This window comes from Elephantulus edwardii, unplaced genomic scaffold (genome assembly GCF_000299155.1).
Source record: "Elephantulus edwardii isolate Elephantulus edwardi_28Jun2011 unplaced genomic scaffold, EleEdw1.0 scaffold00113, whole genome shotgun sequence".
Lineage (NCBI taxonomy): Eukaryota > Metazoa > Chordata > Mammalia > Macroscelidea > Macroscelididae > Elephantulus > Elephantulus edwardii.
In genome coordinates this window covers 5,476,906-5,490,676 of record NW_006399863.1, presented here as the reverse complement: position 1 = coordinate 5,490,676, position 13,771 = coordinate 5,476,906, and the positions used below count along the sequence as shown (strand labels likewise).

General features: G+C 41.2%; 1 protein-coding gene across 1 annotated transcript in view; it reads right to left on the bottom strand.

The window, feature by feature from the left end:
• ERC2 (ELKS/RAB6-interacting/CAST family member 2) overlaps positions 1–13,771 on the bottom strand; it is a 1,171,987-nt gene that overhangs the window by 317,718 nt on the left and 840,498 nt on the right. Inside the window, exon 14 of the mRNA XM_006892220.1 lies at positions 7,342–7,502. Coding sequence (XP_006892282.1) covers positions 7,342–7,502 — 161 coding nt within the window. The remainder of the gene's footprint in view (positions 1–7,341; positions 7,503–13,771) is intronic.

The following is a 13,771-nucleotide window of genomic DNA, read 5'->3' as shown; positions in this document are numbered from 1 at the left end:
GACTGCTGACATTTTTCTTTTGACCAGTGTCTCTTAAGTTTAGTTGTACTGTCTCCAAGGGAAGTTGACGTGTCCTGTAGAACTCTTGTGTAGATTATGTTTTCCTTTCTGGCCCGAGGGCTGAGGACCTGGAAGACGCCTCCTTTGCTGTTATCCGAGGTGACCTTGCCCAGTGACGCCTTCTCCCTCCCTCTCTGGCTGGGTTTCGCTGGGCCTGACCTGGAAGATGCCTCCTTTGCTGTTATCCGAGGTGACCTTGCCCAGTGACGCCTTCTCCCCCCTTCTCTGGCCGGGTTTCGCTGGGTCTGACCCTGCACGCTCAACTTATTAAGTTCTCAAAATATTTATGAATTTTCTTTAATGTCTTCATCTTTTCATTCCAAAAATGCTTACTGAAAGTCAATCAAATGACAGGTACTATATATTCACTACTAAAAGAGAATCCCATTGTAAATGAGATGAAACTATATGTAGTCTGGATGGAGTTGCACTGTTCACCCAATGGCCATGACTTTCTGATGGTTCAACTCTACCAGCAGCCCTGAGGGAGAAAGAACTATGTACAGTCTCCTCCTGTGTGATTTAAAGTCTTGGAAATCAAATGGAGAGGCAGTTACGTTGATTCTGACTCATTGGTAATTTCTATATTATAAGAAAAACATTTTTTTAAAAAAGTTACTATTTATTATGGAGCCCTGGTGTCTAGATGATCTCTATGGTCTGCACTGCTGAAACAAGAGTGATGCCACTCTGGTGGTTTCAATCCATCTCCTCATGGAATTGATGGGTAATCTCCTCCCCTGTGATCCAGTCCCCTGAGAGCTCACTGGAGGGTCAGCTATGTTTGAGGTTATAGTCTATTACTCCTCTGGTGAGAAGTCACATAATCATCGTGGATCAAGTGACTGGAGAGGATATATTCTTTGCACCTGCATTAGCCTCTGCTTTTCTTCATTCTGTTCTTGCAATAATTTTCTGATATCTTTTTTTTCTTCTATCATACAGGATGTGTCTTGCCAATCTGTGTTTGGGTTCATTTTTCTTTGCATAATCCAAGGAATTAGAAATCATGCCAAAGCCAGCAGTCTTGCCACTACCAAGATCAGGTTCTGGATCCCAACACTAGATAAGGACATTCGGTATGGTCTTGGACAGCTTGGCAAGCTTCCCCCAAACCCCTGTCTCAGGTGCTATTGCCTCTCCGGGGTGAAGATCACCAAAGGACATTTGTTTCCACTAGGTCTCTGGTTAGTCATGAACTTTCTCATCCAGACAGTTACTATGTCACTTATGATGTCAGCCAAGAAATCCTTAAGATGGAATTTGCTGTTGCTGAGTACCGTCAAGTTGGAAACGACTCATAGCTGACCGTCCTGTGGGTTTTTAGAGGCAGTTAACTGCACAGAAGGAGAATGCCTGTCCTTCTCCCATGGGGCACTGGTGGCCTCAAATCATGTGTCTTCGGGATTGCAACACTACTTCTCACCATTAGGTCACCAGAGCTCCCTCTGAAGAAATACTTCCTCACTTTCAATTCAATTGGACTTTAAGAGGACAGATTTCCATGATAATCAAGAATACAGAGTATAGGATTTAAGTTACACATGTGTTTAAATGATTGAAACAAAAATAACAAAATCCTAGTTAATAATGAAAGGTCTGAAGGCATCGCTGTTGTGATGGGTCAATAGTGTATCCTGAGTGCAATGATGGCTATGCAACTCTATACACATGCACGTGAGCACAAGCACACACACACAAATGTGCACACACACATAAACTCTTCCTCTCTCAATGAGTACTTCTAAAACTGGGGAGACCTCAGTAAGGCTGGTGATTTGTGCCAATTCAAGCTGTGTCAAGTTCTTTGTGTGACATTAATCTATAATTATGCAAGTTGGTACTATTGAGGGAAATGGAGCAAAGGGTACAAGGAGCTTCTCTACACTATTTCTTGCATCTTGCACATTGTTGTTTTTCTTGTTATGTGCCATCGAGTCACTTGTGACTCATAGCGACTCTATGTACAACAGCCCTAAACCCTGCTCTATCCTGTGCCAATCGCACTGCCTCCAACACACCCACCCTATTATACCAGTCACTGAATCAATCCACCTCATAGAGGGCCTTCCCCTCCTGCTCTGTCCCTCCACCCTCCCAAGAATGATGTCCTTCTCTAAGGACCGGTCTCTCCTTACAACATGTCCAAAGTATGTTAGAGGAAGCCTCAGAATCTTTGCCTCCAAGGAGCAGCCTGGTTTAAACCTCTCCTGGATGAATCTGTTTGTTTGCTTAGCAGTCCATGGTACCCTCAGTGTTCTTCTCCAGCACCACAGCTCAAAGGCATCAATTCTCCTTTTATCCTCCCTAGTCATTGCCCAACTCTCTGATGCATAACAAGTGATTGCAAAGACTATGGCCTGTACCAGACACACCTTAGTCTCCAGAATGACACCACTGCTCTTGAGTACTATCTGCACATTAACTTACAATTATTTTAAAATATCTTAAGGGAACAAAGTGAAATCACAGAATGTTTATAAAAGCATTCACTATGAATTAAGAGGTGTTCAGGCATAGTGTAAGTCTATAGGACAGTACCCTAATTTAAACATTTTCTAGTTGTAACATGGATAAGTATTGACCATTCAGCAAGCAGAAGGAGCAAGCTTTATGAAATATGCACATACAATTTAATTTTGTGTGAAAAAAAATTAAAGGGATTTGTAAGGGTACAAAATACCATCAGAATTGATCCCTGGATGGTAATAGGGTCCTGGGTGATTTTGTTTTTTGCATTTTACTTTCTATATTTCCTCATTTTCACTTTCTAAAATAAGCAAGTATAACTCAAACACATGTCTGGAAGGTTGTCGCTCCTGTGAAAAGGGAGAACGCTGTGTGGGTCTGGAACCAAAATGAAGTTAAGCAGTAAAATGACATAGGAGGGTAGTTCAGTTCAACACAAGGAAGGACTGATTTCTGTAAGAGCACCACCTTGTAAGGCCATGCCTCTAGTAGGAATGGTGTCCAGTGGGGCCTGGTGAACTCCTTACCAGTAATTACATGGATTGAGGAGCTCTGGGGCCCTAGTCGTTGGGCGTGCATGGCTCACCCAAGGTGGTGCCGCTTTGGTGGTTTCAATCTCCCAGTGGCTGCAGGAGCCAGAGGAACAGTCTCCTTTCCTGTGATTTACAGCCTCTGAAAACCCACTGTGGGGTTGGCTATGAATTGGTTCCAACTCTGCGGCAATGAGGGCTTTTTTGTTTGGTTGGTTTTTTAAAAATATGCAACAATTTTTATGCATTGCTGATGAAGTGTATAATAGTATAGTTTGATATATTTATTCGTTATTTGATCTTGGAATATATTCTTGAAAATTTATTCATGAGGAATAAGAACATATTGGCATAAATTTTACACAAATGATCATTGATGTTTTCTTCTCAACTGTAAAAATTAGAAACTATCAAAATATAGTTCAACAAGGAAAAGACCAAAAATTATGATATCTCAATAAAACAGAATCTAAAAACAATAAAAACAAAACCAAAGCACAAACCCAAACAAACACAATAATCCCATTGTTTTTCTGTTGATTCCAAAATATGTGGCCTCATAAGTGTGGAACAGAATTGCAATCCATAGAGCTTTCAATATTGTGACATTTGGACACAGATTGTCAGACCTTTCTTCTGAGGTTCTTTAGGCCTCCTTTTTGGATTAGTAGTTGAGTGCTTAACTATTTGTATCACCAGAGTCTCCTAATGGAACCCTCTTATAACTGACCCTCTGTTGGATTTCTGAGGTGGTGAATTACATTGGATGAGGCAGCAATGAGGGTTTTTTGAGAATTCTGAGGAAAGGAATCAGCTTATTTGATAAGAAAGTTGGACACTGTCGCCCTGCAATTCTAAAACTTACTTCTATTGATTGTGCAAGTGGATGTAAGTTCCATTTGATTTTGCAACAAGTTAAACAGATGAATCTCTTTTTAAAATTTTCTTTTCTGTCTCAAAGAACTTTCATACATACTGGTTTATGTTCTTTCTGTCTCATGGCACTGAAGAGAAGACTGAGGGAGTAAAGGGTTAATCCCTGCTATCAGGTTGAGTCTGACTCAGAATGAGCTGTTGGACATTATCTGCAGGACAGCCACGGCTGAAAAATCTTTATTAGAGCAAAGTCTTTCATCTTTATCCTATGGGTTGGGTGGTGAATTTGAACAACTAACCTTTTGGTCACCAGTCAAATGCTTTAAGCAGAAAGGAGGCTCCTGTAATGTCTTAAGGTACGTGGAAAATAGCATCCCATCTCATTTAACTTGATCCATGGCCCTGTTCCTATCTTTTCTGACACCACACAGCCTCTCTTTTCCTATTATAGAAATTAAAAGTCATAGAGAGACTTATGTTTTCTCAAAATAGAGCTTGGAATCCTAACCCTTTTACCAGAGGACATAATCTTGTCTGTGAAGATGGGTGCCCTTGTTATATTAATGATGACCTATCAGTGTAGAGTAGGTCTTAAACCTAATCATGTCTGAGTTTTAAAGAACAGAGTACACAAGCAGAAATGGAGAAGATCGACATCATGTGATTGAAAGAATCAGGAACACAGTGGCTGCAGAAGCTGGAAAGAATAAGGATTTTCACCCAGAGTCAACAGCGAGGGAGCGAGCGAGACCTGACATCCTGAACTAGGACGTCTAGCATCCTGAGCAGTGAGGAGGGGGAAATTCTCTTCTTGCAAGCCACTCACTCGCGGTATTTGTGTTACAGCAGCACTAGATAACTAAGACATTGGGCAAATCTGACGTAGGGACATTTGCATGACACCTGTCAGCTGAATGAACAACTGACAATACTTGACACAAGATAATAAATACTGACAATGAGATTACGTATCCAAATGTTTCCAATAACAATGCTGACGCAGTCAATGCTGAGTAACCACGAATACAGATCACTGAAAATCAAGATGGGTGATTCACTGATGGATCCAATCACTTACAAATCAAGATCACTCAAATCTATGAGTTAGCTTGGATGTCTCAGGAGGCTGACAATGCTAATAGGGATTTCTGGCTATACAATGCCCCTGTACCTGTGTCCCCCACGGTCCCACAGAAGGAGCCCATAAACTGAGGCTCCAGGACCAGTTAAAGAGTGAATGGGGCCCAGATTGAGTTTAATGAAGCGGGGCTTTGTTACCTTTTACCAAAGCAACTGACAGGAATTTTGTATTTATTTTGCAGTGACAGCCGATTAAGCACTTCAGCAATATGTGGCAATTTACCAAAAGGGGTTTGAAGTTAGGTACTATCTGAAATCATGAAATTAAGTAGGAACACATACACATGAAAAAAGGCTTATATGATTTAGAAAAATAAATCAAAATTTTAGATAAATGATACTCTTCACAAAGTATACTAAACAATGACATATTTTCATTGGCTGATACATCATCTTCCCTGGGCCAAGCTCTCTGCTGAGTGCCTCTCCTCACAATAACCCACACACACATTGGTTCAAGAGGAGACTGGAGGGTCAGCAGATTAGGGTGACTTTCCGCCACTTGCACAAACACCAAAGGGAAGCAACAAGCATCCAGTGCGGGTCCAATGGCCCCCAAAGTAGCATGTTCTACCATCATTGCTTTGTCTTCTCAAAATGATGAAAGTATAGACTCTTTTTATAAACAGGAAGCAATGAATGTTCCTGTGTAATGACAATAATAAATCACTTCAGGAGATGTAGAGTTAACCTGTGAACAGCTGGCATGCACCCCTAAACAATGAGGTAATGGAGGGTTAGGCAAACAGAAAATAAGGGCTGGAGGCAACAATGCACCAGTATTGTATTTCTGGAAATACATTAATGATAACTCATCAAGGTAATGATGTCACGGCTATGGGCATGTAAGATATTTTCTTTGTTTGCTAGATAAAAATTCAACTTGTAGCATTGAACCTAGCCATCTGTTCAACAAGCTATGAGTACTTACGACCAGCTGAGGCAGGGTGACTACCCTAGTGACTCAAAGAAATACCCGTTCACTCCTGGAGCTCACACGAGTTCCATGAGGACATGAGGTGGGAGAAAGAGAGCCAGAGAGGGAGATGCTGGATTGAAGCATAGACGGCAATCTGAAGCAAAGTGCTTGAAATCTCCATTCTTTCACCTCTAAATGGAGGATATAATTTTTTGTTTTTAATGGTAAAACCTCTTATTAGAAAATACAGAAGTTTATATGTGAGTGAAATGACTTCTTCTCTGGTCTTGGAGAAACTGAGGTAGCCAACAAGGAATAAAATTTTTGTCCTCATTATGAAATCCTCCAAAATACTTCGTTCCATATTTTCCATGATCTAAGCGTCTTGGTTTAATGGTAACCATGTGTAAGACTTGCTGGGTCAGGACAAGGTCACTCTGCCATACTTAGCTGCGATTTCAAAGTCTCTGTTACAGGCTTAAGAGACCACAATTATGTACATTTCCCCTTATTGTGGAAGGAAGTTGGACTTAAATTATATCTCAGTGATTATTTCATTTCATAACTTTTAGAGAGAAAATGCCGCTTCTAGAGCTAGTTGCCTAGTTCTTTTGAAAAAGATGCACAGTTATTATTTCTAGAACCATTGTTATTTTCTTTCCTATACTCTTCCATAATATGATTTCATTTTTTGAATGTAATACAGGATAGGTGAGTGTGGACGCATCATAGAACCACAGGAAGGACCATTTCTCAGCACCCAGCCACCATCCTTTCATTGATTAAGTAGAGAAAGTCATTGGTTCCAAGATTCCCCTTTACCTGCCTTATCCTGGGTGGAGTTCCAAGCTTATTTTAATTGGAGAACTTTTCTCTCAACAAAGACGTCCCAACTTTGAGGCTCCGAGAAAGCCAGCACAAACCAGGCATTGTGCACAAGTGAAAAAAATATAATTAGCAAAGTTATAGTCACAATTAAGGAACACTTCCTCAGAAATGGTTTCCAGTTACCTCTGAGCACTGCTCAGATTACCAATGGGCTTCTTAACGAGGCCTCTGCCTCTTGGCCAGCTCGGACTTTTGCAACAGATCAAGGAATACCATGGCTGGGTGCAAAATGCAGACACCCAAAACCTGATGCTGGCCATTTAAAAACAAAACAAGACAAATGTAGAATACTGTGTGCATTGGGTCAGTAAAATTCTATTAAAGAAATAAGCCACATACTTGTGGAGATGACTAGTCAGGTGTTGGCTAAGTCACCCTTTCTTGGGCTCTTCCTTCCCATTAGCACAACCACAGGGAGGATGGAAGAGAGAAACAAGGAGCGCTACAATGGATACTCACTTCATCTCCAAGATCTCCTCCAGCTGCTTCCTTCTCTCTATCCGGAGATTGGCCAGATGGGCTTCCTTCTCAGCCAGGGACTGCTGTGTGGAGGCAAGGCGTGCTTTGGTGGCATCTAACTCTTGTCTGGTCTTGTCCAGTGCATTCATCAGTTCTTCTATCTGAAAGGCATGCATGCAACTCATTCTGTTATTTCTTTTCCATGTCACTGCAAGCCATTCCTTGCTAGCCTATTCTACCAATAAACATGACAGGATCACAGAACCTGTCCTTTCTTTGTCCCTGATTAAAATGAATGTCAAAACCACAAGCAATGTCCACATTTCTCCAAGGTCATCATCCAATGGAATTATCTGATCATTTTTCTAGAAACCATTTGATACACACTCATCAGAAGGAAGTGGTGTCTGAATGACCCAGTTTCAACCTGTATTTGGCAAAAATCTCATCTTCTTCCTCACAGTTGGTGGAAGGCAACACTCAACACTCATTATGCCTGACACAAATGGCTATTGTTCACAGGACCCTGAGCACCCAGACAGGCATGCAATCTATGTGTTTCAGATCCATTCACATTTTGACCTATCAAAACCTTCTTTGAGAACAGTGACTTGATGTCCAAGGGGCCACAGGAGTCCCCTCTCAGCTTACCTCCCTGCCGTAGGCTCAGGAAACAAGGTTTGGCCAAAGATAAACACAATTCCAGCCACAAGAGGTTCAAGTTTGGTTTGCCCCTTAAGTTTGAGAGGGCTCTAAACTTGAAATAAATGACATGTAACTTTTATAGGGTGCTAATACACCATAGAAATATGCCAGACTATCAAATAACCTGGGTTTTCAGCCAGGTCTCCCCCTACCCCCCCAAAAAAATTGGACCAGAGCACCATGAGAAGGGCTTAACCCACCCCAAACCATTGGGGGCCTTTAAACGTCAGTGCACAACAAAGAGGGCTGGTGTTTATGATCCAGTTCCAAAGACTTCCGTGGAGTAACTTGGTGAAATGCCATCCCTCACACAGATGCGGGCTGCATTCACCCTGCTGATTCAAAACCGTGGTTCCAGGAAGTTTCTAGATTCCACTGCTGATGTTTGAGTTTCTAAGTTACCCCTTCCAGCTGAACTTGGCAGGATGGGTTCATCCATCATGAAAGTCAACCAGACACCCTTCAGAATGTGTCAGTGACATGCTAAGTTCCAATTCATAAAGACTTTCTACACAATTTACACAGTTGTGGATGGAATTTATTCAGAATAAGCATTATAGTTCACATCCAAGGTAAATTATATGCTTTTAAAATTCATAAGCCTTTCCATTTTGTCCTGATAAAAGAAGAAATCTACTGGTCATATAAAGTAAATAAAAGGGAAAAACTGAGAGCGTTTAAAAAGCAAGGGAGAGAAAGAATAACTTGTTAAAGACACAAATCCACACTTGTTTAACTGCAAAATAGTAAACATTTTTTTCTGCTAATGTTACAAATAATACATGACATTATTAAAAGCCATTCAGTTGTTAGTAAGCCAAATGAATTCCTAGAATATCACCAGTGTAAGTCAAAGCTATTCTAAGAAGTGATACCGAATGAAACGGAAGCAGAGTTTTTTTCTCTTCCTATCTGATGCACTCAATAAAAAACTGTAATCAAAACCAATGCCATCAAGTTGATTCTGACTCAGTACAGAAATTGATCTTTAGGGTTTTCTTGCTTGTAATCTTTATGAAATCAGATTGTAGGTCATTCTCCTCTGAAGTTGCTGACTGGTCTGAACTTCCTTTTCTGAAGTTGCTGAGTGTGTTTGAACTGTAAACCCCTTAACAGCAACTGTCCAAAAAAGATTAGCATAGTGACCATCCCAAGTACCAGTGTAGATACAGTTTGGTCTTCTATATGGGGTGTCCTATGTCCTCAGGACCAACTTTTTCCACACTCGATTTTTATTTTAGATATGCTACTGATCTCAGAGAAGAGAATCTCTAGGAATTTCTTTCATTGAACCTAAACTGCCTGTAATTTATAAATACAGAGCTACTCAACGGGATTCACAAGTTCTAAGTTTGTCTGCTTGCAGCCCACATCACCTAGCTTATTAGCATTGGCCCAGCTTTAACAATTATACTTTAGAATAGTGATTCAATGACTTTACAGGCTGTCCTCATTGTTTAAGACATAACTACATAGAGAGATCTAGCACCTAAGGAAAGCTGCACAAGTATTTTACTGATGAATGTGTTATTAACTTCCAGTGTTGATAGTGCTTAGTAACAGGTAAGACAGCTCAGAACCCTGGAAGCACAGTCTGCAAATAGATCACCAGGTTCTAAGAAGTCCTCCACAAGTCCTCACTCCTCTCAAATCCTGGGATCCTGCTGAGTGAGTAGTGTCTTCTTGAGCACTCGATGCATTGAGATGCCACATCCTAGGCTTAGCATGACCACTGTTTCTTTCTGTAACTTTGTGCAAATAGTTTACTCCTGGTATCACCATTTCCATATCTGTAAACCGGTGGGACTGCACAGATTAATACCATGGTCCCTCCTTTCTTTAATATTCTAGAACTCTGAAAACAACTTTCTTTGCTACAAGAACAGGGGCGTTAAAAAGCAATAAAGGCATTCCCAGATGCAGTGGCCATTAGCATGGTCTACAACATTTCTCTACACCTTATTGGCACATCTTTTAAGTTGGGTGTATCTTAGACCCGTCAACAGACAGCTATGTCTAGGCAGAACCATTTAGATACTAGTGCTTAATGCCAACCTTCTCCTTTCCCCTGGCATGCTAACAGCAGAAGACTTGTTCAGGATGATACCTCCGCGTTTATATGAGTCCTTGAATGATAACAGCAAAGTCCAATGACAACCTACATCAGATAAGTAAGAAGTAAACCCTTAGGAGGCTACTCCTTGAGATTATGGTGCTGTTTTGTTACCATATCATAATCTTGAATGGTCCATCTTGAATGGTGAACTACCAAACTTCTTATCAAATATTCTAGACACATCTCCATTTCTCAACCACAAGTCTCCTGCTCATCTAGAGAGAATTATTTTTTTAATTCTTAGAGACTTTACTTTTGAATGGCACGGGTAACTTCTTTCTTGTCAAATATGTTTTGTTGTTTTAGTGTGGTTTTTCTTATGTGAAATTTGCACAGCTAAAAACTTCCCTAACTCTTCAGTCTTTTCTTTGAAGTAGTATTTTAATTGGTTATGAATATATATTTTGTGACTTAAAAAAAAGGGGGGGAAAGAGCAAACAACCAGACAAAAAACCCAGAGGCAAACAAACAAACACATCAGACTGGAATCATGGTTCTGTCATGTACTGTTTGATAAAGGCAAGTCCCTCCATCTCTTTCAAGTTAGGTTTTCTTCATCTGTGACAGGGGTTCATGTTGGTTACTCTATGAGATTTTTGTGGGAATTAAATGACATATATAACCCACAAGTTACTTTTTCTTTTTCTAACTGCTACAGAAATATAGCATTTTTTAATAGTAAGAATATAATAGAGTCTGAAAGATACAGATATGATAATATTTTAAATTGTCCTTTCCTTTAAGATTAAATGAGAGCATTCCTTTTAGGAAGATCACTCCAAATTTTCCTCCATGGAGATACACATTATAAATCTCACTCTATGTACACATAACCAGAATGCTATACAAAAATTTGTTGTCACTGTTAGGTACCATTAAGTTGACTATGACTCAGTGACTCTATGAACAATAAGTCTGAACCTTGCATGTACTGACATAAGTTGGCAAAAGTTTTCAATGAATATATCATGAATATCTTCTTGTCACTGAATAATATTTTGGACGTAGGGTTTTTAACAGGCTCTTTGAAGCCTTATTCTCCTCGTTCTCCTCCGATTGGAACCTATTCATTTCTTCTGAGCACTTTCTGCCTTCCTACAGTCCGTCACTGGGTCTTTCCCCTTAGAGCCCTGTCCTAGAGACTTCCGCTTCATCTATATGAATCCTCAGCTGATGGACTGTGGTCATCCCCCACATAGACCTCTATGCAGATATTTCTCCAATCCCTACCTCCTTTGACTTACTTGACTTTTTCCTTGTGTCCCTGACCACCTGCGGTTCACCTCCATTTGGAAGAAGCTCTTGTGACACAACAACTAAGTGATAGGTTGCTAGAAAAATTGGAGGGTTAAACATATGCAGTGGCTCTGCAAGAGAAAGACCTGGCACTCTGTTTCTGTAAAGGTTACAGACTAGAAAACCCTACTTGGTCACACAGAGTCACTATGTCTAAGGAACTAACTCGACAGCACCTAGCAGCAGCTACCTTGAAATTAGGAGGACCATAAGTGAACTTCTAATCTGCACATAACTGCATAAACTAAATTCCCCCATCACTTGTCCCCACTCTCCATTCCCTAACAAATCCACCTTTCTGGTCCAATGTTCCAACCTCCTCATAGTCACTCATATTTAAAACCCAGTAACATTTCTCTTCCACCCCCTTCTCATAGTCACTCATATTTTTTTTTTTTTAGTCACTCATATTTAAAATCCAGTAACATTTCTCTTCTGTCCCCTTTTCTCTTTTATTTTTCACCCATCACCAAATCCAACAGCTCTATTTTAGAAGAAAGCTTCAACTGATACTTGTGTTGTTTTATCCCAAGTCTAGGTCCCTTCCCTTCTCAAATGCACAGAATAGCTTATCTACATATGTGCACATATGTCTGTGTGGATATCTATGTCCATCTCTGTATCTGTATATGCGATGGAGCTCTGGTTGCTTAGGAGAAAGGAGCTGAGCTGCCAAGCCAATGGCATGCATTTCAAATTCACCACCTGCTCCAAGGGAGAAAGATGGATGATCTCTGTGCGACTGTCTGTCTTTGAACACTCACTGGAGTGTCAGCTATGAGTCAGTTCTGACTTGATGATATACACGTTTTGACTCAACGGTTTATACACATATACAACGTGTGTGTGCATATGTATATACACAGTATAAGTAGGCGTATGTATACACTACCCATATATATAGGCCTCTGTCTTTATCTCTACTCTAAATGAAGACAGATCCTTGCCTGTTTAGCTCTTCCTTCCACAGAACATCTCTCAGCCAAGGCTGATCCCTGATTTGATTATTCAGATTCAGTAAATTAGTACCAAAGTGGATCTGTGGGGTTGACTGGAGGGTGGAGGGTTGGTGAAGGAGAGGAAGACCCTTTACCAAGTGGAATGATGCCATGACTGCCACAATGGGCTCTTGTGTGTCAGGAAGAGTGAGGATGCCGAGGGTCGGACAGGGTTCAGATCTTTTGTTCATAGGGTTGCTGTGGGTCTTACTCAACTTGATAGCAACTAACAACAACATAGGACCTTAAAGGATGGGCTAAGATGATCTTTGTAATAAAAGCAGGAAGGAAAAGGAAGGGAATACAGAGATTTGTCCCTCCAGATGGAGAAATGTTTGGCTATTCTTTAGGATAGAATATAAAATGGTAATAGGATGGAATTGACCATACACCACTTTTAAGTGCAGAAAGTGAGATGATGCACACAAAGTATCCAGCTGAAAGCCCTGGAGGTGGCCACTGTGTGACAGTTATCATTGCTCCTATTAGGACCTTGTGGCAATGCTAATCTCTCACTGTTTGCACCGGACTTTTTCCCACCTAATCAACTACCACTCTGCATGATTTCATGTTTGCCTAGTTGCTGGACTGCAGTCCCCTGGAGGGCAGGGACCGACCACGTCTCCTTCAGCACCCGACACAGCACCGGTGTCCACACTCAATAAATACTTGTGGAATGGGAGGGGAGAGAAAGCACACATGTGATTCAGAAACAACCTCCTTTGACCCACTTAGTGCGATGATGGATGGAATGTGAGTCTGAACTCGATACTTTCCTACCCAATAAATCAGTGGTCCCTCCACTATCCTCACCAAATTCCATCCAAATTCTTGCTCTCTGCTTGCCTCAAGCACCTTCATTTTGCTTCGGAGAGAGGAAGCTAAAGCTGGAGCCCTGTTGTCCCTGTCATTCCATCAACCAGGGCAAATGAGTTTCAGGATGACAAAACTAGTGAGTGTCCCCATATTTGAGCTCAGGTTTAATGGAGCAGCTTCAAGTGCTTCATTCCCACAATGGGCCTGGGCTCTGGGAAACATGCAGTGCTTTCTTCCTTCATTTGACATCGTCCATGCACATCTCCCAAGTGTAGGGCATATCACGTGCAATAGGCTCCCCACCGGGTAATAGCAACAGGGCTCTGAAGTCGTCCAGTTTGGCAGGGAAACTCAGAAGTGAACACTTACTTAATCATGTTGTTGTTATGTGCCATCGAGTCGCCTGCGACTCATAGCGACCCTATGTACAACAGCCCTAAACTCCGCTCTGTCCTGTGCCAATCGCACTGTCTCTGACACTCCCATCCCAATTATCCCA